The sequence below is a fragment of the Castanea sativa genome, chromosome 8 (genome assembly GCF_040712315.1).
Source record: "Castanea sativa cultivar Marrone di Chiusa Pesio chromosome 8, ASM4071231v1".
Lineage (NCBI taxonomy): Eukaryota > Viridiplantae > Streptophyta > Magnoliopsida > Fagales > Fagaceae > Castanea > Castanea sativa.
The window spans coordinates 5,909,718-5,934,003 of NC_134020.1; the positions used below are offsets into that span (position 1 = coordinate 5,909,718).

General features: G+C 34.8%; 4 protein-coding genes across 4 annotated transcripts; all 4 read left to right on the plus strand.

The window, feature by feature from the left end:
* Positions 1-1,356: 1,356 nt before the first annotated feature.
* On the plus strand, positions 1,357-4,883 carry LOC142605788 (uncharacterized). The gene is made up of 4 exons (XM_075777226.1): positions 1,357-2,661; positions 2,758-3,923; positions 4,022-4,109; positions 4,206-4,883. Exons 1-4 carry the CDS (start codon positions 1,357-1,359, stop codon positions 4,881-4,883), a joined length of 3,237 nt encoding a protein of 1,078 aa, XP_075633341.1.
* Positions 4,884-5,100: 217 nt separating this feature from the next.
* On the plus strand, positions 5,101-8,597 carry LOC142605789 (uncharacterized). Its single transcript, XM_075777227.1, has 7 exons — positions 5,101-5,176; positions 5,275-5,507; positions 5,584-5,787; positions 5,883-5,975; positions 6,118-6,219; positions 6,297-6,735; positions 8,324-8,597. The coding sequence occupies exons 1-6, from the start codon at positions 5,101-5,103 to the stop codon at positions 6,732-6,734; spliced, it is 1,146 nt and encodes a 381-aa protein (XP_075633342.1). The 3' UTR covers position 6,735; positions 8,324-8,597.
* A 1,568-nt stretch (positions 8,598-10,165) lies between these two features.
* LOC142607080 (auxin efflux carrier component 5-like) lies at positions 10,166-15,195 on the plus strand. Its single transcript, XM_075778496.1, has 5 exons — positions 10,166-10,943; positions 11,201-11,286; positions 12,001-12,158; positions 14,210-14,286; positions 14,885-15,195. Exons 1-5 carry the CDS (start codon positions 10,261-10,263, stop codon positions 14,955-14,957), a joined length of 1,077 nt encoding a protein of 358 aa, XP_075634611.1. The 5' UTR covers positions 10,166-10,260; the 3' UTR covers positions 14,958-15,195.
* Positions 15,196-21,505: 6,310 nt separating this feature from the next.
* LOC142605790 (uncharacterized) lies at positions 21,506-21,946 on the plus strand. The gene has a single exon (XM_075777228.1). It carries the CDS (start codon positions 21,506-21,508, stop codon positions 21,944-21,946), a length of 441 nt encoding a protein of 146 aa, XP_075633343.1.
* Positions 21,947-24,286: the final 2,340 nt, after the last annotated feature.

Sequence of the window (24,286 nt, forward strand, 5' to 3'; positions counted from 1 at the left end):
GCAGTGAGGAAGGAGATATGTGTGTGTGAGGGACTTTGGTCTTGTATTCCAATGGCTTTAATGGAGGATTTTGATGGGTCAAAGTAAAAACACTATATAGTAAGGGTAGACACTGACCCCAAAAAAAATACAAAGTACGCCTCATGTAACTGTACCATTAACGGCTGCCCACCTTATTAGGTTGTATTGCATTAAGAAACTGAGTCCTGGATTTTTCAAATTTATTGCTATTGAATGTATTTTAGGTTGCTTTCTTTAATTAGCCAAAGGCATTAGTTCATTAAAGTGGAATGTAATGCAAATTATATTGTTTTTCCTTTTCTCAGCTCAAGCTGGATGTGAGAACTGAATCCTGAATTTTAGCTGATTAGCTCTACTAGTTAGGTGGTCTTCACATTGAAAAATATATAAAGAAAAGTATAAAAAAGTAGAGAAGGAAAAGTACCTACCGTTTGTTGAGATTGAACTATAGTTAATATTCATGAATTACTTTAATGCCCGTACTTTTCTTCTTTCTTAACAGTGTAGTAATGTATTATAGCTCAATCAGAGAACTTTAGCACTTTTGTTTCTCAAAATGACAAAAAAAAAAAAAACTTTAGCACTTTTTCCTTTTTTTTTTATAAATGCAAACCTTAGCACTTAAGCATATTAAATAATCCTAGTAATTGCCTTGTGGTTGTGTTCAAAGTGTAAATTCAGCCAATCACATTATGCCAATCACATTATGCTCATGTTGTTATTTTTATGAATTCCATTGTAATTTACATTATTTCATTAATATGGGTTTTTATATTTTTATCATTCCATAAATATAAAACTATTATGTTAATATGAGATAATTGTTAAATGCTACTCGTACAAATGGCCAACCTTGATTAGTTTGTCGAGGCTCCCTCTTTACTAATATCCAATGTCAATATATGATCGACATTTATTCCTCATTTGATCACCTTAAGGGTCTACCATTATAATAAACTTTCATCTGAGTAGGAGCCACGTTAGAGTCCTTCCATAGTATCCCATATGCCTTTTGGGATATGATTTTACAAATTCTCTTTTGTAACGCACAACTGAAATTATGACCTTTTTTATTTCAAAATCGTAGAAACAGTCACTTGCACCTTGCTTCATTTATAGTGAGGAAATTTTGTTTATACAAATGAATATGAATTGGATGCCTCCTCTAGTTGACAATAAGCTTTTATCTATTGTATTATATAATGTCTCAAACTCTACATTGAAATATTCTTTTATGCAGGTTTTTCCATTGGATTTAGTACTCTTTTCCGGTTGAGGACAACTTAAGGTGTGTCTCTCATTGAAGATTTTTAAAAACTTTTAATTCAACTTTAGATGGAACGGAATTGGGTAAAGCTCAGGAATAGAGCTCTTCCCGATTATAGACAAGGAATTAAAGACTTCCTTGATTTTGCATTTGAGCATACAACAATGGGGGATAAAATTTATTGTCCGTGTAAAAAATGCAATAACTACTTTGCAAAGACTAGAGATGATGTTGAGGCTGATTTGCTTACTATTGGTATTCTCCGAAGTTATACTCGTTGGTTTAGACATGGTGAGGAGAGACATTTTCAAACATGTGATAGTTTAGATAGTGATGATGAGTCAGATGGGGATGGCTTGAGTGAGATGGTAGAAGATTATTATGCAGCCTTTAATGCAGCCAGTAATGTAGTTGGAGATTCGAGTGGCGATGGTACTCCTGAAGAGCCTAATGATGATGCAGCTAACTTTTTTCTAAAACTAGGGGATAACGAGCAGAAACTTTTTCAAGATTGCAAGTATACAAAACTGTCTTTCATTGTGAAGTTACTTCATATTAAATGCCTTAGTGGTTGGACAAACAAATCGTTTACTCTATTGCTTCAATTGTTGAATGATGCGCTTTCTAAAGTTATTGTAGAGTTGCCAAATTCATTATATGAGGCAAAGAAGATGATTCGGGATTTGGGTCTTGATTATGTGAAGATAGATGCTTGTGAAAGTAATTGTATGTTGTATTGGAAGGAAAATTCCAACAGAAGTGAGTGTCAAGTTTGTGGCCTCTCAAGATGGAAATCAAGTGAAGGGAGCGTAAGGGGTAAAAAAGTCCCTCACAAGGTATTGCGTTATTTCCCAATAACACAAAGGCTCAAGAGGTTTTTCTTGTCAAAAAAGACAGCCTCCTACATGACTTGGCATCATGATAAGCGTGTTGATGATGGTCTATTAAGACATCCAGCTGACTCTAAGGCATGGAAAATTTTTGATGAGATACACGAGTCATTTTCTTCTGAGAAGCGCAATGTTAGGTTGGGTTTAGCAAGTGATGGGTTTAATCCATATGGAAACATGAGCACCACTCATAGCACATGGCCCATTGTCCTTGTTCCGTATAATTTACCACCGTGGATGTGTATGAAGCAATCTTATTTTATGCTAGCATTGCTCATTCCAGGACCGAAAGGTCTGGGAATTAAAATTGATATTTATTTGCAACCATTAATTGATGAGCTGAACAAATTATGGGAAGTTGGTGTTACTACTTTTGACTCCTCTAGAAATCAAAATTTCAATATGCGTGCAGCAGTTTTATGGACAATTAATGACTTCCCAGCATATAGGATTCTTTCTGGTTGGAATACAATGGGTGCTTTGGCATGTCCTTCTTGTCATAATGAAACAAGTTCTTCCTATTTGCAAAATGGAAGAAAGTTTTGTTTCATGGGGCATTGACGCTTCTTGCCAATCAAGCATAGATGGAGATTGGAATCTAAGAAATTTGATGGTAAGAAAGAGATTGGTTTATCCCCTAAACAACTATCTGGAGATGATGTGCTTAGTCAATTATGTGATCTTGAATTCTTGATATTTAGGAACGGTGCGAAGAAGAGAAAACATGATGAGTTAAATGAAAAAGATAATTGGTTGAAGAAGAGTATATTTTTCAAATTACCATATTGGAGAACCTTATTATTGAGAAATAATTTAGATGTTATGCACATTGAGAAGAATTTGTGTGATAGTATAATCGGGACATTGATGAGTACTAAGAAAAAAACAAAAGATAACTTGAATTCTCGTCTTGATCTAAAATCCATGGGCATTAGGGAGGAACTACATCCAATATCGTGTGGGGAATATTTAAAGCTCCCATCTGCATGTTATACTTTATCTGTCGACGAGCAAAGAGATTTTTGTGGATTCTTAAAGGAGGTAAAGTTTCCTGATGGTTATTCCTCAAACATTGCTAGATGTGTGAATCTAAAAGACCGGAAGATATCTGGACTTAAGAGCCATGATTGCCATATCTTATTAGAGACCTTACTTCCTTTAGCAATTGATGGATTGCTGCCAGAAGAAGTGTCTGCAAAAGTGTCTAAACCACTAATTGTGCTGAGTAATTTTTTTAAAGCACTTTGCTCAAAGGTGCTAAGTGTGGATGACTTGGAGAAAATGGAATCTCAAATTTCAATAGCACTTTGTCAGTTGGAAATGATATTCCCTCCATCATTTTTTGATGTTATGATGCATTTACCTATTCACCTAGCTGGTGAAGCTATGATTGCTGGACCTGTCCAATATAGGTGGATGTACCCGATAGAAAGATACTTGCAAACACTAAAGAATTATGTTCGTAATCCTGCCTATCCAGAGGGTTCTATTGCAGAAGGGTATTTGATAGATGAATGCTTGACATTTTGCTCAAGATACTTTCATGGTATTGAGACTCGATTTAATCGAGTTGAACGAAATTGGGATGGAGATCGTTTACAGCCATATGAAGGATTGCCCATTTTTTCTCCAAGTGGTCGTGCTTTAGGTAGGGGATATGTCTCACGTCAACTTAGTCAAGAAGAGTGGATGCAAGCACATTTATATGTCTTGAAAAACTGCGATGAAGTGCTCCCATATATTGAGTAAGTTGAAATGTAGTTAATATTAATTTCTCATAGAGTTCACTTTCTTCTTAAACTTCTAAGTTGTTTACAATGTAATTGCATCTTTTGTTATCTAGGGAGCACAAGTACATGATTCAACAAGCAAGTGTTAAGAATGTAGAGAATCGACATAAAAAACAGTTTCGAGAGTGGTTTGAAAGTCACGTAAGTTCTATCTATATGGAAATTATTATAATTGTTCTATATGTTTAATTTGAGTCAATTATAATGATGTATTGATTTTGAACTTGTTTTGAATAGATTACTCAATTATATGATGAAAGGAAAGTGAGCAAGCAACTCTTTGATTTGGCTCGTGGACCATTAGAAAAAGTTGTATGTTATAATGGGTATATTGTCAATGGTTTTAGATTTCGAAAAAATGAAGTCGATTGTAGCAGAAGAACTCAAAGTTATGGAGTCTTGGTAAAAGGAGATGCAAGTACGGGCAATCGTGATTATTACGGTGTTTTAATTGATATCATTGAGTTACACTACATGGGAGGCAATAAAATTGCAATGTTTAAATGTGAATGGAGGGATGTTGACCATTGTGGTAGAGGAATTATGGTTGACAAGTATGGCCGAACTCTTGTGAATGTAACACGTTCATTAAAGAGTAATGAACCTTTCGTGTTAGCATGCCAAGCCGAGCAAGTATTTTATGTGAAAAGCATAAGGAATCCTCAGTGCCATTTTGTTATAAAAACAGAACCTCGAAATTATTACAATATGCCATCTCCAAAGGAGGAAAATGATGATGATGAAGAAGATGATGATCAAGAGCCATACCAACAGAATGATTCACATGGGCATCAAATGGGTTTCACAAGTATTGATGATCAAGATGATGCTATTATTTCATTAGATAGGGTGGACATACCTAGCAGACTTGTGGATATGGATGATGTTGATATGAATGATGTTGATATGAATTAATGAGATTAAACATTTCAAAATGATTGTAATTTATTTACTTGAAAGTTATGTTCTTGACTTATCTAGATAGTTACATGTTCATTTGTTTTATATCGTGTATTTATGTATATGTTTCATTTATATGGTAATATGCGTGTATTGACTAAACTAATTAAATATGCATATGATAAATAGTGCTAACATATATTGGATTGATCAAAGTAAGGGGATTCTATTAATGGCAAACGAAGGTAGCAAAGGAGGAGTTGACACAAGTGGTGCTAATGGAAGTAGAAATAATCTGACTCATCAAGGTAAGTTTTAAATTATGCTTTCAAGTTTTTTAATACTATATTGAAGATACTATTCTAGTAAGTTGAGGTGATCTTTATTTTTATTTTTCTCCCCATAGGGAAGAAGAAAGGGCGTGGGCCTACTCGGAATCTTAAACTGGCCAAAGAGTTCAAGGGAGGGGAAAGATATGAGATTGATTGGTTGAATGGAAGACCTGTAGGGCCTCATTCTCGTGATTTAATAAATGAATGTACAACACTTGTTAGGGCACAACAAAATGTACCTCTAAAGTTCACAGATTGGAAAAAAGTACCATACATCAACAAGAGGAAGCTTTTTGATAAAGTATTGGTAAGTAGTATAATAAAATCTAGTAGCAGCTTCTATGATTTTTTTATTTGTGTATTTATGTTTAATTCTATTGTAGGAGTATTTCAAAGTTGAGGGTCGAGAGCAAGAGGTTTGGCGACAAATGGGTAGCTCTTACTCAAATTATCGTGACTCCCTAAAAAAAAAGTGGTTTAAGCCATATGGTGAAGCAATTGAAGAGGCACGAGCAAATGTTCCACCCGGACTCGAGAAGGATGATTGGAATTGTCTCGTGGATTTGTGGAGCCAGAAAGATTATATGGTACCATTACAAAGAATTTTTTATCAAATTTATTCTTAACTATTGTCTTGTGGATTTGTTAGTTTATGGGACTGACTTATCATTCTTAAATGTAGGACTTGTGTTTGAAAAACAAGGAAAATCGGGACAAAAACGATATTATTCACACTTCTGGTTCAAAAAGTTTCCAACAACGTAGAGCGGAAGAGGTATATCTAAGCAAAATGCTTACTATCCACAATTCCAAATATAATTGTTAGTTTCATATATGGGGTGTGATTGTTGTTACTTTCATTAGTTAGCAAAGCCATTTTTATTTCTCACTATTCTATTTGTTTTTTCAAATGGTAGAAAGAGAAGACAGGTCATAGCCCTAATAAAATTGAATTATTTGACATCACCCATGTGCAAGCTAATGGGCAAGCAGTAAATGAATCAACACAAGATGCATTGGTATGAAATCTTCTAATTATATTAATATAGATAGTATATTTTTATGTGGTTTTGTTGCAAGTTACTTTTCTTTTTAGGTGGCATTGAGGAATCTTACTACTCAAGTGAATGAGGGGGCATTGCAAATATCTCAAGATCAAATGTTTGTGGAGGTGTTTGGACCTGAGCGTCATGGACGAGTTCGTGGCTATGGGGCTGGAGTCACTCCTACCATGTTATGGGGTTCCTCCTCATCTAGAATGTATGATCTTGAGAAGAGACTCCAAGAATCTGAACAAAAACGCTTAGAATCTAAACACAAACGAATAGAGGCTGATGCAGAGTTGAAAGGAGAAGTAAAGCACCTCAAAAGCATGCTCGAACAACAAGCTATTCAAATGGTAGAACAAAGAAGACATTTTGAGGAACAACAAGCTAGTCAAATGGCTGAACAAAGAGCACATTATGACAATATGATGATGCGGATGTTCAGTTATATCACCTCGCAATCAGCCCAATCTAGTAGTGATCACTAAGGTATGAAGATTAACTCAAGCTAGTGACTGTTTTAGTACTATTGGATAAATTTGGATTGACTTGTTGAGTTGTTTACACTGAGTTGTTATATATATTTCCTTATTGGGGTTTGAGACTTTAAGTCATGATAAATTGTATCTCTTGTAGTCTAAATTACCTATTATTACAAAAGTTAAAACTATTAAAATATGATAAATTTAATTATTTAATTACATAATTCTAAATTCTAACATCATCATTAATTTTTTTATTAGTCAATAGATTTTTGCTTAGTTTCATGATAATTAGCTTGATTATGTGAATTAGTGATTTATCTCTCATGGGTTTTCTTGGGAATTTAAGGTCCCAAAGAAATTTTTCCTTGATTGTTTTTGAGATTCCATTGATTTGGATGATGTTGTTTCATGAATCTTCGGAAGGTTAACCATGTCTGTTTAGTTAAGTTATTGGGAAATTGTTTCTTTCATTGAAAGTTTACTTGCTTTTCCAGATAAGAATTATTGTTGAACCAAAGGCAAACCTGGGAAAATCTTGAGACATTGGAATTGAATGTGTAGGCAAAGCGGCTGTAAATTGGAACTTAATTTGTTCGTATGCTCCTAATAGAAAAACGCTTGGCCTCCCTTTTATTTTGATTTGTGCATAATGTTAAAACATGCTTCTATTCTTGTTGAGACAGGATTCTTATTTGTGTAAATTTATCTTATAAATATTCTGGCCCTTTAGATTTTGGTCCTGTAATTGGTTAAAGATAATTTAATGTGAAGGATTTTTCTGATAGGTCCCTTGCTTGAATGGGGCAAAATTATTTGTGATTGTAAATTCCTAAATTAATGTCACATAAAAATGCTTGTTGATGTTAATGGTCCTCCCATTTTGAGGAAGCTCCTCCGTTGATGAGTGATCTCATATCCTATTGCCTTGTGGAGCAGCGTTGCTGCCATTACCTCTTGGGACTGGCCAGGAGACATACGTCACTTTAACAACATTTTGTTTTGATTTTTTTTTTTTTTGGTTCTGTTTATTTTTATTGTCTGAATACCTATATCAAAAAGATGATAAAGATAAATTCAAATCTAATGCGTGGATGATGATCAAGTTATTTACAGGCTTTTGCTTAAAATTTAAAACTTGCCTTGTCCTTTGGAATATTTTGTAGCACATAGTTACTATTGTTAGTTCATATGTGTAATATCTAGAAACTTATGTGAACAGTATATTTTCTATTCCAGCTGATGAGCAAATGCAAGAAAGCGTACTTGCTGGCAGAGGAGTCATGTTTTACCGATTATTGGAAGCTGTACATTTTGTTTAGGTTAGAATGGTTATGACAAATAATGATGTTCCTGTTGGTAAATTATGATTGTTTGTTTGGTTGTGTGCATATATGATAACATATATAACTATTAAAATTAACTTTTGAATAGTTTTTGAATTACAAGGGAAAGTATGATAGTAATTATTTGACTTAAAAAAATTTTGAATAGTTTTTGATGATTATAAAGGAAAGTTGATTAGTTAAAGAGTTTTGTAGTGATGTTGTCAAGTTCTTTCCAATATGGCTCACAAGCAATTGATAGTTTTACAGGTTCCTCCTGGGCTGGACAGCAAGGCTAGCACAACCATAAACAAGGGGAGGATATACATATCCAAGACCAGCACACAAAACGTCTTAGATTCATACCTTTATAAGAATCATTGAGGGATTTGTGTAGTTTTTGATTCTGCTAAACTGATAAGTGATAGGCCTAGACCTGTGTGTCTGTTAAAGCTATGGTATATTAAAATTTTTCGGGGGGATTTTATAGATGCTTCTCTCCCCTAATGATTGTTTGATCATACAGGATTGTTGATACTTTTCACTCTGTGTATTTGGGTTCTTGTGCAATCCTTTAATTTCTTGTTTTAAGCTTTCTTAATCAATTGCCAGGTTTATAGTTGACATCAATTTGCCACCACTTGCTACCATGTCTAACTTCATGAATGTATATATATATATATATATATATAGAGTGCATGATTGTGTTTTTTTTTTTAAATAAAATAAAATCTTATTTTGAGGGTCAAGAGACCCCTTAAATAACCTTATTTATCAAGGGTTGTAAGTATAAATCTTTTAAACTTTGGTTAAAGGTTATTTAAGGGCCTCTTGACCCTCAAAATAAGATTAGAGCACTTGTTTTGAGGGGCACGAAGGCTCTCAAAATTTCTTTTTCGACGGTATATGTTTCAAAGGTTATCAAGGGTCGGTTGGACTCTTAAAATAACTTCTTTCAAGGTTTTTTAATACTTTTTTTAGGGGTTTTGACCCTTGAAAAAAGTCTAATTTGTTGTAGTGTCGTACATGACTATTAGCCCCATAAACCATCCAATCAATAAAGTAAAGAAACATATTAACTCAATTCGACTACCTCCATCCATAAGAACTCAATCCTTTCTATCACATCGGAAACCAAAGAAGATAATCAGGAATATATTGATTGGAGTATGAGCCCAAAGAGATTTAATGTAAACCTAACAATGATGGTATGGTGGTAAATAGGATCACATTTAGCTATAGGGCTAACGTATGATAATATGAACATGGAACTTATTCTATTTGTTGTCCGTGAAACATTATATGATTAATTGTTAGCTATTTGAAGAGTTTTGGACACCCACATTAATACGTTCACACAAAAAGGTTATAATATTGTTACAAAAAGTGCTTCAAAATCCTAAATCTCAATTTTTGATATGATCGGGAGCATACAATTTTTTTTTTTTTTTTTCACAAATAGAGTTCCACATTTCATTCTAATTATGTCTGTAACATTACCTGGAACAATATTTCGGCTGTCCACTTGCTAATGTTGCACATGTCATAATCTAAATCCACAAGCTTGTAGAACTAGAAAGCTCTTTAAGCCACCAATTTGGTCTAATTGTAAGAATAATAAAACAAAAACTACAAGAAATGAGAACCCTCTACATCTTGCAAAGTTGGGTGGAATCAATGCTGGACCTCATTCCTTATGCTATAGTATAGATTGCTGACAATTACAAAAACCCATTGACGGATCAAAACAAATTATTTCACCCTTAAAGGAATCCAGGGCATAGATTGCTGACAATTACAAAAACCCATTGACGGATCAAAACAAATTATTTCACCCTTAAAGGAATCCAGGGCATAGATTGCTGACAATTACAAAAACCCATTGACGGATCAAAACAAATTATTTCACCCTTAAAGGAATCCAGGGCATAGAATCGTGTACACCCACCCATCCATGATCCGTCTCTTCAATAATATTAAACAAAAAGAAAAAATATACTCTCTCCCATTCACCTCAAAGCAAAATTAAAAAGAAAAAAAAATGGAAAAAGAAAAAGAAAGACTACTTTCTTCTTCCATGCATATAAATACCCTACTTCATATATTGTTAAACAGGTACTCACACATATATTCAACCCTTTTACTTAGTAGAATAGGTCCAGTGTCCTACTTTGAAAAGGGTATTGATACATAGTCTTAGAATTACAATGATAGGGTGGCAAGATGTTTACAAAGTTGTGGTTGCCATGGCACCACTCTATGTTGCACTGATTTTAGGGTATGGTTCCGTCAGGTCGTGGAAAATATTTACTCGTGATCAATGTGATGCAGTGAACCGGTTTGTTTGCTTTTTCACTCTCCCACTCTTCACCTTTGAGTTCACAGCCAATGCTGATCCTTTCAAATGGAACTTTCTATTCATTGGTGCTGATGCCATTTCCAAGTTCATTATAGTTGTGGTGCTTGCCATTTGGGCCAAGTGCAGTAGCAAAGGAAGCTATCGTTGGTCTATAACTAGCTTCTCTTTGTGTACTTTAACTAATTCTCTTGTTGTAGGGGTGCCTTTACTAAAGGCTATGTATGGTCAAAATGCTGTGGATCTGGTTGTTCAATCATCTATTGTCCAGGCAATCATATGGCTCACCCTTCTCTTGTTCGTCTTGGAATTTCGACGAACTGGGATTAATTTTTCTGCCGACGAAAGTATAAAAAATTCTCAAGTTCAATCTGCGGTTGAATCGGGAAAAGATTTAGAGGGAAGCACAGAGACTGTCGCGAGTACTGGTCCGTCTTTCTGGTATTTGATGAGGACGGTATGGTTGAAGCTAGCAATGAATCCAAACTCCTATGCTTGTATTGTAGGCATTACTTGGGCTTTTATTGCAAATAGGTATGTCGTAAATAGTTCTTTTAAACGTGAGCATTTATTCAATATTTTAGGATTACAAATACGTGTTACTCTCTTCTTTTATATAATCATAAATTCTATTAATTAAATTTATTGTGAGATCTACTATTTATATAAGAGGAAGAAAAATATTATATCACTATACTTTTTAAAAACCTATTTTTGATTGAAAGCTATGTTATGGTTTAATAGGGACGATAATTATTAATACTAGAGGTTTTCTCTTCAAATGTTTGTAGGTGGCATATTAAGATGCCTAGCATCTTGGAGGGATCTATATTGATCATGTCAAAGGCAGGGACAGGCACTGCCATGTTCAGCATGGGTAAGATTAATTTTTATTTTTAACCATTTAACTCTTTTGTAATATTTTCTAAAAATTGATAGAAGAATTATTATTCTCTACAAAAACTGCATTTATAATGGATTAAATCTCAAACTCCTTACATGAATAAGAAGAGAAATTCCACTGAGTTGGAAGATTATTAATCATTTCACTGTTTATAATTGCGTGTCATTATTATGCGGAAAAAAAAGATTAGAAAAATTATATGAATAATTTTATTTATTATTGGTCAAAAAGCTCGGTGGTATTAATAGGTTGAAATTACTAGAGAAAAAAGTTTACTAAAATTCATCGGAGTTCATTGACACAATTTTTTAATTTAATAACTTAGATAAAAAGAAAAATGGTATTATTGGTTGGATATTTATAATTATGGATAGATTTAATCATCAACTATTTGGGGACATAAAATTTGTTTTTTAAAATATTGAGATGATATATTGTTAATGATGTGATATTAATAGTAGATTTCGAATGGGTTTTAGTTAGCTCAACTGGTAAAAATTCTGATAGTTGAATAATAGATCTGGGGTTCAATTCCCGTCTATATTGTCTTGGTTTAATGATAAAAAATTATCTTTGAAAGCCGACGCTATAGGTTGAATCTCTCTCTCTCTATATATATAACTCCAGATTGACCAATACACACCTACATAATATATCATTTTATGGGGGTTTAATCATTATGTGCAGGGATCTTCATGGCACTCCAAGAAAAGCTGATTGTTTGTGGCCCAAGCCTCACTCTGTTTGGGATGCTTTTGAGGTTTATTGCTGGACCAGCCACCATGGCTATCGGCTCTTACGCTGTGGGTTTGCATGGTGACGCTTTACGAGTCGCCATCATTCAGGTAATCTTTTTTATTTATTTTTTTTTTTTTTTTATATATGTGACTTGGTCATTGGAATATATTAATCTTAGTATATTTCCCCAAGTGATGCTATTAATTACCTCCATTTAATTAGGTTTAGGGCATATCTTTATTAAAGAAAAGAAGAAGAGGAAGATAATTGGTGTAACCATATACTTAAAATAGCACCAAGAGTATAACACGTCGAAGATTGAACGGATTCAACAACTTAAGTTTTATATGCTGGATTTCAGCCACTCAATTTGTGTTCTTTTAGTTTTAGATGTTGAAAAGGATAAAGAGAGAATAACCTGCTTGGTGTAGGAAAGTGCTTAATCGAATTCATGACGTTTTTCTTATTTAAAAAAACATTTAAAGAATTTTATTTTTTGGCCACTAATCTTTGTAGTCAAAGTGATATCCCTTTTCATTAAGGGATCTTGAGATTAGTCTCAAACCTCAATTTTGGAGGGTTTCAATTTTTTAATAGACTGCTACTTTTTAAAGTTGTTTAAGTGTGCGTTTGAATTAGCTCTTTAATAAAAATTGATAGAAGTAAAATTATGACAAAAATTAGTTATTCCTAAAAATGAGGTTTAAAAAAAAAAAAATAGAAACAGCCTCAAAATTTTGAAAAAAGCTTAAAAAAATATTGATGATAGGATTTCAGTCAGTTTTTGATGGAAACTTGTGAGGTTTTGAAAATTGAAATGCATTTTAATTAGGAAAATTGAATAAAAGAAAAGAGTAATAATATACTGTTTATGTGTGAGAAATGATTAAAAACAGTGTGTAAAAGTTTGATTAAGTCATTGTTCGACAATATGGCCATTAGGATAGATCCCAATAACCAACAATAACCAAAAATAGGAAAAGAAAGACTGGACTAAGATGTTTTACAAAATTATATATGTAACAAAAGAATAATACATAATACGTAGTCTCTTGTCACTACCCTAGTATAATATTAAATTATGTCAAACCTAAGTACATAAACTATTTATTACGAAGTCAAAGACTGACTATTTTGTTAATTTTATTTATTTATTTTTGCGAACACTATTTTGTAAAATTTGGTAGTCAAGTTAGAAGCTTGCATGGATGCATCAGCATCTTGAAAGGGGGGAGAATTAAGAATGTTATTAAGTGATCCAGCTCTACGTGTTATTCATGTCATGACTCATGGGAGAGTAAAACAGACTCACCCAAGAATGGAGGATAGATTTTATTAAAAAGCTTCAAACTGTGGTGTAGCTTGTTGTCAGCAATTATAGTAAGCGAGTTGAACATAATTGAGATATTAAAACTTTGTTAATTTATTTTCTTATCAAGCTCAAGTAACAGTCTATATTATCTGCTTCTCAAAAAAAAAAAAAAAAAAAAAAAAAAAAAACAGTCTAAATCTAACATATTTCTAATAATATTTACTCCATTGCACAACCATATTATATCCAGCTTCTTCTTCTTTTTGTTTTGTTTTTTATGTTTTTTTTTTTTTTTTTATCAAAATAATTCAGTATTATAATAAAAGGGAAATTTAGATTTTTTTTCCTTGAGAGAATTTCAATTTATGGCGTCCGTTCTTAATGATAGCTCCCTGTCTATCATTAGACCATAACACCAATTAGTTTTTCGTATAGGCGAGAATTGAATGTCAGATCTCTTGTTCAATCATAAAAAATTTTATCAGTTGAGCTAACTGGAATCCCAGATCTCTTACACCTTGTTTCTCCTAATAAAGAAAAGCAAGCTATATGTCACTTACTTACAAAACTGTTAACTAATATATAAATTCTTTTTTGATTATACTAAAATCAATGCACTAATTAGGCATCACTTTAAAAAATTAATGTACTGATTAGGCATCACTTTAAGCTAGGAATTCCTCCATTAAATCTCGATGCCTTTACAGTATAAAACAGCAAGAAGACAGCTCTAAATTGACAAGTAGGATATTTTACTTTAAATTATATATCCTCTGAACGCTAAATTGTTCCTAGGCCACTACTTTGGTGAAGTAATATATCTTTCATTATTCTATGATGTTACAGGCAGCACTGCCACAATCCATTACGTCCTTCATCTTTGCTAAAGAGTATGGATTGCATGCAGAAGTACTCAGCACCGCGTAAGTTGTCCAAAAGGGCGAGCACTGCTCTCAGAAAATATAATGCAAATTATTATTATTATTATTTTTTATAGAACAAAAGTAATGACAATGACACACTCTTTATTATGCACTTACTATACACATATATACTGTTACATGAATTGAAATCATGTTTTTAAAACACAATTGCAATTAAAATTGTGAAATCTTATTTTTTGCAATTAAAATTGTGAGACTTATTTTGAAAATAAGATTTCACAATTTTAACTGAAATTGTGTATTAAAAATACAATTTCAAAAGGAAGTGTATAATAGTGAGTGTGTAATAAGATTTTTTTTAATAAAATATATAATGTAGCAGTATATTTTGCTTCACATAAAATATACAGAAATGAGACCATTTGTTACACGTGTCATGATCAGAGAAGTCCCACATGATTCTAAATGAAAATTTTGTAATAATCTTTGTAAGAAAAAGATTTCTTGCACCAAAAATCTTTAAATAGAAGCCTTAAATTGATTTATAGAAATTAAACTGAGACTCTTATATTAATTTTTTTCTCAGAAAGAAAAAAAGAGACTCTTATATTAATTTTTTTCCATTATTTATTTGCAGAGTGATCTTCGGCACGTTTGTTTCGCTACCGGTGTTGATCGCTTATTATGCAATTTTAGAGTTTATACATTGATACCCCCTCATTGAGACTAATAATGAAAAAATAAGGGGAGCAACAAAGGGATATCTAGCACTGTTGTTTAATTTTTATTTTTCCTACCTTTGTTCTTTTAAATTTAAGTATCTATTTTGAAAATACTGAAACTCAATTAGTCTAATTATTGTTGCCAAGAACTATTTCTTATAATCTTAGACACTGTAATCCTAATGTCATCATGCCATGAATACAGAAAAAATCTAAAACTGATCAGTATTGAGTGGTTGCCAAGTTCCATGACTATACATAAGTACACATCCAACTGTATTGAATATTAATGTCACCACTTTAAGTTAATTGAATAATGGAAAATGAAACTTAAAGAAAATTTTTAGAAGTACTACAAATTTCAAAAATGTATGCATAACTTGCATTCTAATAAGAACTTGCTGGAATATGAATATGAACCGTGGAAAAGTAAGAATGGTGAATGGGAATATAGTAGTTGTTGTAGGCCACTTCAAGGGGGCCTAAACCTCTACAGAGAAAGAGATAGATTAAGAGAGAGATGCACTAAACAAATGATTTATTCTTCATTATCCAAAATGCTATGGATTACAAGTATTTATACAAGTTCTTCTGCCAAATAACCAACTAACAACTTGTAACTAACTTAACTCAACTTGTTGCAATCCTACAACTAACTAAGTAAGTATGCATTTCAACGTTTGCGTTTTCCTTTTTTTTTTTTTTTAAATTATCGAGAACAGTGTTTTCACGTGGGATGTTGTTTTTCAGTTTGTCCCGTGCACTGTGCATGGGACCCACTACCTCTTTGACTAGTAAAGTTTGCACTGAAATGTGTCACACCAGTGGGTCCCGTGCATTGTTCACGGGACCCATAAACCTCTTTTTTCAGCAACTTTTTCATTAAAAATGAGTCCCACGGCACTATTCACACATTTAAAAATTATTTTGCTACAGTGTTTTTGGTTTCAGCAAAATAAACGGTATCTAAACGGACCCTAAATGTGACATTACAACAATGATTATCTATATGCTTATAAGGTTCCTAACATATTCCCTCCCCTTTAGAAAACCTTGTCCTCAAGGTTTTCTTGTAATCTTTGTGAAGGGTGATCTGCCACAACACCAATACTCTAAAGCATCTTCACCATCAAACTCACAAGAACTCCACAACAATTAATCACAGCCCATAACTTAAGCAAGTAGTTTCATTAGTGTCCGAAACCCCCCCCCCCCCCCCGGCACATAAATATTAATGGTTGGATCTTCAGTAAGTTCTTTCAAGGCCTTAAGTGTTTGATTGGCACAATTTGGACAGCCAACAATTGAGTGGGCTGCTCTATGATAACATGTTTCATGATAACAACAGTACTCATGATCAATGTTTCCATCCAAGCAAAACTATGCAAGTGGCCAAATATTTTTTGGACAACCAAGCACCACAAGCTCAAGATTGTGACATTTGTAATCAAAGATTTTTGTTGTACAATTCTCACCATGAGGAAAAGCCTTAATTTTATGAAAATTGATCAGCTCCTTTTGTCTAATTTCCATAAGACCAGTTGGAAGAAATGAGCTGTATCACACTTCCCATCATCTATCCCACTAGATGTTCTTCCAAATCATCATCATTAAACATTGGAAATGGCACTCCCAGTTCAACTTTCAGCCGCTTCTTAACCATATTGAACTCTGACACATTCAACCGAACTTAGAAGTTGATAACCATATAAATCCGATCCTTTCCTAAAAAAAAGGTCTGTTTCGATTAAGAAACTACACTTTCCGTCACATCCCTAATGACTTCAAGTTATTTCTTAAAACCACACCAATACATTTAAGGACCTTAGCTTGATGGTTAGGACCCCAAGAAACTTTCTTTTATTCCTCCTTTTTGATGAGAGTATCTTCTTCATAAGAAATAATCTCATTACTATCAAATTTAGAACGTTGATCCCAATTCATACCTAATTCCTTAAAAAGTTGTGATCGGCTTGGCTATAGAACTTGACATTCATGGTACTGCTACCACCATGAACTCATCCTTTTGGTCACGGATAGCCATCACACAGCAAATAGGATCCCCTCCATTTTTGAAAGATCTGGATGACAAAAAATCAAAAGCGTCGTCCATGACATCCCCTGCAGCATTTGTACAATTTGCATTCGTTGGTCCTTGTTCAAGACCAACATTTTTTGGTTCTTGAGGCTTCTTTAGTTCTTGAAAGACCATCATCATCACCTTCTTTATTGGCTTTATGGACTGAACTGGATATGCAAATGCAGTTTCATTCTTGGATACAATAAATGGCTACACTGGATCCTGAAAGAGTAGGCGAGACTACACATGCTATTTAAGGGCAGTGTGTACATGGACATCATCATCCACATTGACATAGAAATCAACATCTCCATTGGTAAAGGCAGATGTTAGTTCTTGGAACTTAATTTTCTCTTTTAGTTCCATCGAATCAAGAGATTGTAACTCTTCTTCAGACATGTGTTGAGAACCAAAATGTGACAAGGAAGCTCATTCCATGAAAAGTAAGGAAATATGGCTCAGCTCATGAAGTTAAGAAGGACCATGAGGGCCCAAAGGCCCAAAAAGAAGGAAAGTAAATGAAAAAGTAAAAAAGAAGAGGACCCAAACTTGGGTCACGAACGGGACCTCCATCCTCTAGGAAGCGGATGACGTAGATGACCTAGAAGATCTTGAGAATGACGTAGACGACCCTGAAAGTAGTTTGAGAAAAAGTCACTCACATGTATCCATGAAGGAAGGGAAAAAAAAAAGAAGAGGAAAGATCCGTTGGATGTCCTATCGAAATTAAGTTTTTGGGAAGCAAATAGAAGTGAAGGGACAAGTGATGGCCTCAGGTTCAGAACCTGGCAAAAGAACTGAGGGATCTCAGCCAGGGTAGAGGATATGCAACAAGGGGAAGGATGGTCAGAGGATTTCCAAGCCCACCCATTGCAAGGTGGAATCTATGTCATTTTCGGGAAAAGACCAAACCAAGAAGAGTTAAAGTCAAGGTCCCAGGGCCTTCAAAATGTTCTTTAAAAGCCTTAAGAAGAGGGCCTTAGCTGACACATGAGAAAGCCAACATGTATATTTAGATTCCTAGTAAAAATCCATTAAGTACATAGTAAACCAGGCATCATCTTTGTAACCTACTGTCCAAGCCCATGGGATCTTGAATTCATAGTAAGGGAGAAGTGGGTTGGTCAGTAGGGAAGTAATTTCTAGTGAACGAAGGAACTTATAGTTTTTCCCTTAGTTAATGTATTCACTTGGAATGCATGAACTAATGATTTACTCAGTTCTTCCGTGTACATAGCATCTCCCCACAACTTTCTCTCAAATGTCATTTTCAATCAAAGCTATCTCTTATTGCATTGAATATCCTATATACTACTTTGACTTTCCAAGAAGGCATCTTCCATTTGTAACTAAAGCCAAATACTCTTTTTGGGTTATAAATACGAAATTAAGCTAACCCTTTGCCTAATGAACTCCTTTAAATTTTTGTCAGAGGACATGATTTTACCCGGCAGACCAAGGACATCCTCATCTGGAGAAACCAGACCATGTCAACTATAAAAGAAACACCAAAACATAACAGGAGGAGGTTGAGTTCAGCATAAGGGAGGGGAGGAAAAACAAAACAAGAAAGCTAAGGATGAGGACTTTGTCCCATATCCTTGAGATCCTTCAAAATATCACTTTGCCTTTAAAGAAAACCTATACAAAAGCATACACACATTAAATCACACTCTCTCCCACAAAATCCTGTTAGGATTAGTGCCATAAAATCCTATTGTATGCCATATGTATGACATTATGTATGATATTATGTTCTATGTAATAAACTTGTTTTATTGTTATCTAAAATAATGATAGCATGAATGTTTTGGACATTATCATATAGTCCTTGAGATGCATAGTATGTGATTTAGTCACAGAAGATATAAATTACAAATTCTTTGTAAACTCAAAATCTTAGTTCGTAGTTGGTGATGAAATTGGGCATTTTATCTGTGAAGACTATAACATATCAATTAAGATGATTTGTCTTGATCATGGAAGTGAAGACTTCTAGTTGATATGTTAATATGTTTTAAGTGTATAGTGAATAATAAATTAAGATGATTTGTCTTGATCATGAGATTTATTATTCTATTAACAACTGTCAAACGAATAATAAATCTCACGACTTCTCATTTACATAAATTCTCAATCCTGAGGGAATAGTGAATCTGATCATGAAAAGTAGGTTGATTTAATATATCAGGAGTGAGATCTAGACAAACGGTCAAAACCTCAGTATGTTGGGTAACCACACGTAATGTTGAAGGAACACATATTCTCAAGATGAAATTCATAGTCTCTTTATAGAGATGTAAAATATTCCCTTGAGATAAGTTTAATGAGATTGGTTATTCAGGGTGTTAGGCTTAACCACTTTAGTAAAGAGTTACTAAAGTTTATATTTTATGAAATTAGATTTCATAAATGTACATGAATAACTTAAAAGATTAAGCTGGGTACTCAAGGATCAAGAGATAGTAATTTACAAAGTGATAGTTACACATTATGACTTTGTATTACTACGAATATTTTCATGAAGGGGTTGAATGTTTAATAAAGTCTTGGGATATAATTTATTAATAAGGCCTATAATGCAATTATATTTATATAGTGGTATTAAATATAATTAATGATAACTTTGGGCTTGTCAAGAGTTGACGGATAAGTCCATAGCCCATTGGAGCTAGAGCTTTATTTGTCCCTTTTGATCCCACTCCAAGCCACACACTAAAGCCCAAGGGCTGGCTGAAATGGCCAACCCAATTAAATAATCAGTTATTTATTTAACAAGAGTTATTAAATAAAAGTAACTACCTAAGTGCAGAAATATATATGTGATTAAAACGGAGAAAGAAAGAGAGAGTTTTTCTTAACGGAGACACTTGATTATTCTCTTGAAAGATTACATATAAAACTGATTGAGAGATCACACATCTTGGGAACATTGTGGAATTAGAGTGAAGATTGAAAGACATCTCAAGGCGAATCTTCATTTGTTTTGAATTTCACTACATCAAGGTACACTCTCTCATTCTTTGTTTCCAAAACTCAGATGTTACATGCTATCTCACATGAATGTAGTAGATCCGTTCATATTCCGCTGCGTGTTTTTGTATGAGATACAAAACTGTATTTTTCAAGTGTTTTTTCTACAATCCTCCCTACTTGACTATCTTGGAAGTAAATGTCCAAGAAAAGTTACTTGAACTTGAGTTTCAAATCCCATATGTCTTGTGCAAAAGCAATAAGTTTGTGATAATTAGGGCCACGGACCTTGTGGTTGACCCATTTTTATGAATTTCATATATATATATGTGTGTGTGTGTGTGTGTGTGTATGTTTTAGAATATATATCCTAACTTGAGGAACTAACAATTATTTGAGAATATTTGTACTGTATAATTTTTCTTATGCAAAACCTATAGAGGTAAAGGGAAATGACAAAATCCATTGCATAGTAAGCATGGAGATAGATCTTGTGGCCCAGAGAACTAGCATTTTGGGTCCCAAATTAAAGGCCTCATGCTTTAAGGAACCGGCGTTTTAGGTTCCATGGATTAAAGACCTATTAGTGCTAGGAACCGCGACATCACACTCGATGGACCACGAGATCCTGATCTAGGAGCCACTGGTGGAGGAACCACTACAACATCTTTCCCAAGGCACCATCTTGGAGGAACTGAGTGAAGGAACTTTGTTGATGAAAGTAGGAGAAAGTAGTTCGTATAATAAAAGATAAGTCCTAAAAAAGAGGGACTCACATTTAAAGGCGACTCCACTGGGGACTAGGAAAATGAGAGGGAAGAAGCAATCCCTTCGCAAGCATGGCCCCAAAGCTAGGAAACACCAAGAGGAAGGAAAGTTCTTCTTAGTGCATTCAACATCAGTGATGGGGAACTAAAAAATTGAACCATCTCCAATTCGTCCACAAGTGTCGTCCAAAACGAAGGGCCAGCCCAGCACAAGAAGGTTGTCCACAAGCAGAAGGTCGTCCACGAACATAATGATCGCCCATCAGGAAAGCGTTTGGACAATCTCCTAACACTTGGGAAATTTCCAGAAATGGATTTATCTACATAAGCTTGAAATTTGGACCACGTGGTACTATTTTGAAACATAAACAAGATCCTTATTCATCGCTATAACTTCTTAATAAGTACTTAACTTCCAATGGCAGTTGTAGAAGATAAGATTGAACATTCTAACTTCTATAGCAGTTGTGGAAGTTAAGTTTGAACCTTCTAATATCCACAAATATTGGGGAAGTTACTAAACAAGTAACCACTCCAAATCTCACTATATAAGGACTCATTCACATCAAATTGAAGTAAGTTTTCACTACTCCTAAAAAATTGGAATTCTTGAGTTCTAAGAGAAACACTAACTTAATCATCGAAGGGTTCTTGGCTGATTCAACCTGGTATCCTTTGATCTCATGTCTTTCTCTTTTCAGGCCTTTAAGACTACAATGCACCTTCAAGGGGTTTCGGACGAGATTATGTGTAGGGCCTTCCCTACCATCCTTAAAGGGATAGCACGAGTGTGGTTCAGCAAGATACCTCCAAACATTGTAAGTTCTTTAGAAGAATTGAGTAAGTTGTTTGTCAACAATTTTATTGGAGGACAAAGGCATAAGCGCTCCTTGTCGAGCCTGTTAACCATAGAGCAAGGGCAAAATGAAAGCTTGCGGTCCTTTATTACTCATTTCAACAGGGAAGTCATGACGGTAGACAAGATGGACGACAAGATGTTATTGGCAGCCTTCCATAATGGAGTTAATTTCGATTTAGTCATCCATAAGCTTTATGAGCAAGAGCCTCAAACCATGGCTGAACTCATCCATTTAGCCCAAAGCTTCATGAATGTAAAGGATGTAATCATAGCCAAGAAAAGGAAGAAAGCCAAGTGAATGGAAGCATATCTCCTACGTTATCCTGAACAGGGTCTTCATCCAAAGAAGGCCCGGACAGGAGAAAAGAAGGATAGAGACAACAAGAAGGCAGGTTCGTCTTTAGGAAGGAGTTAGCACTATACACCCTTGAATGCTCCACTTGATCAAGTACTTATGCAAATCAAGGATGACCCATAGCAATGTAGATAAATCCATTTCTGTGGCAAGAGGAATTTTGAAGGAATTAAAGTCCAGGTCAAGGTAAGCCTCCTTGGCATCAGCACGAAAATCCTCATAGCCAGGTGCATAATGATTGTCTAGAAGATTCTTGTACTCGTTTGACTTCTTGAAACCTACAATGGCTTCTTCCCGAGCCTTCTCCAAGGACGAGGTGAGCCTTAAAACTTTCCCCTCCAAGTGAGTGATACGGGTCTCCTTTTCAATGGAGTTTGCCTTGAGTTCCTCAACCTCGTTTTTCAACTTCGTCTCTATTCCTTATAGACGAGTAAGATCCTCAGTCAATATGATCACTTCCCCCTTCTTCAAAAGAACCTCATTGCTCAGCTCTTTGTTCTTCTCCTTGGCCGTCTTGGCTTCATCACACGACTCTTTAGCCTAGCTAGATGCCATATAAAACTTTGACATGGCCTACAAATGGACAAAGGAAAGTTAGAAATTTTCTTTAGATTTGAAGAAAATAAAACAAAGGTAATGAAAGTTATATACCTTGAAAAGGTCATGGATGGCAGAACGTTCAAAGTCTCTCACTGACATATTATAACATGAATTCACCTTATTGTCAGTGATGATCCTTTTGAACGTCTTCTATGCATAACCCTCGTCCCGCACCAGATTAGGAGGACGCTTAGTCTGCTCTGAAGGATGAGCCTTGCTAGAAGTTTTAGCTAGAGGAGGAAGATTCTCAGACTGGACCGGTGGAACGGTCTGGACGGAGGCCACATTTACCACTAGATCGTCAAAATCTACCGTCAGAGGAGTGAACTTTGGAACCTTGGGAGGAGGAGTCTCGTTGTACTTTTGTTTCTTGGAACCTCGATGACTTGGAAGGTCATCAAGGTCCACTGAGCTAGATATCCCCTTCCTCTTCCCTGCTTGGATGGCAGATTTCTGAACGACTGAGGGGGTAGTATCGTCCTGAACTTGAACGTCCTCATCACCACTTGTTGCAGCCTTCTCTTTGTTTTCCTTCATGGTAGCATTCTATGGCGAAGAAAACAAAATTATTAAAAAAAAAAGAAGAAAGATGGACGATACTTATTTTGAAGAGTAGTTTCTTTGTGCGCAAGGTTCTCTGTAGAAGGTACAAGACCTAGTCCCCATGCAGCTAGACGACCAAAAGTCACTAGGCAGTGGAAGGATCTCTCAGGGAAGGCATGGACTTGATCAATATGATCTAAATAAAATTTTTCCAAACATGGACGAGTAACAACTACATCAATACAAAAAAAAGGGAGGGGTTAGATGGGTAAAAAAAGTTTGAGAAAATAATTGAGAAAAATGGAAGGAAGACGACCTAGGGGGCAAGTAAAAGGAGGGAAGGGGGCATTATTCACATCAAATGGGTCCAAAGCCTGTCAAAAGAACTACGACTCTTTATCAAACTAAAAAGAGGGCCCTTAGATGAGAATTGGTAAAAACCAGCAGTTTTTAAAATAAAAAAAAAAAAATCTCCGAGGGCTTATAGCAGTAAAGGAACTCGTCCACTGTGATTGGACGATTCCCTTCCAGTGCCTCATTCCATAACACTTGCATGGCCACTATCGTACTCCAACCATTGGAGTTGAGCTGGTTTGGTCTAATAACCAACCTATGCAAGAGGCCTCTACAAAAAGAATTTAAGGGGAACCTAAGACTTGCTAAAAGATAAGATGTATATACACCTAAGCCAGAAGAAGGAGAACAACACCATTCTCCTTCGTCAGGTAGACGAGGCCTAAACTCCCTAGGAATTTGGTACCTATCTATAAGAGTTTTTAACATAGGCGTGTCTAAAAACACGCTCCCTCAGGGGCACAGCTATAAATTACATTCTCTTCTTCTTCTTCTTCTTCTTCTTCTTCTTCTTCTTTGTCTTGAAGAGGACTGGGTGGCCTTTTGGATGAGCTAGCCCCTGCCCCAGAAGCCATCCTACGTTGCATTTCCTGGAATTACTCTTAAGAAAAACAAGGAACCCCAAACGAATAATTCTCGTCTGAGAAGATACTACTACTACAGCTTGTGCTACCCTCACCACTCTAATAACTACCTTCACCTCTAGTTGACACATCCTGGTACTCGTCTATCTCTCTCTCTAGGCTACCACTAGATGCAGACATAATTGATTGGAAGAAAGATTAA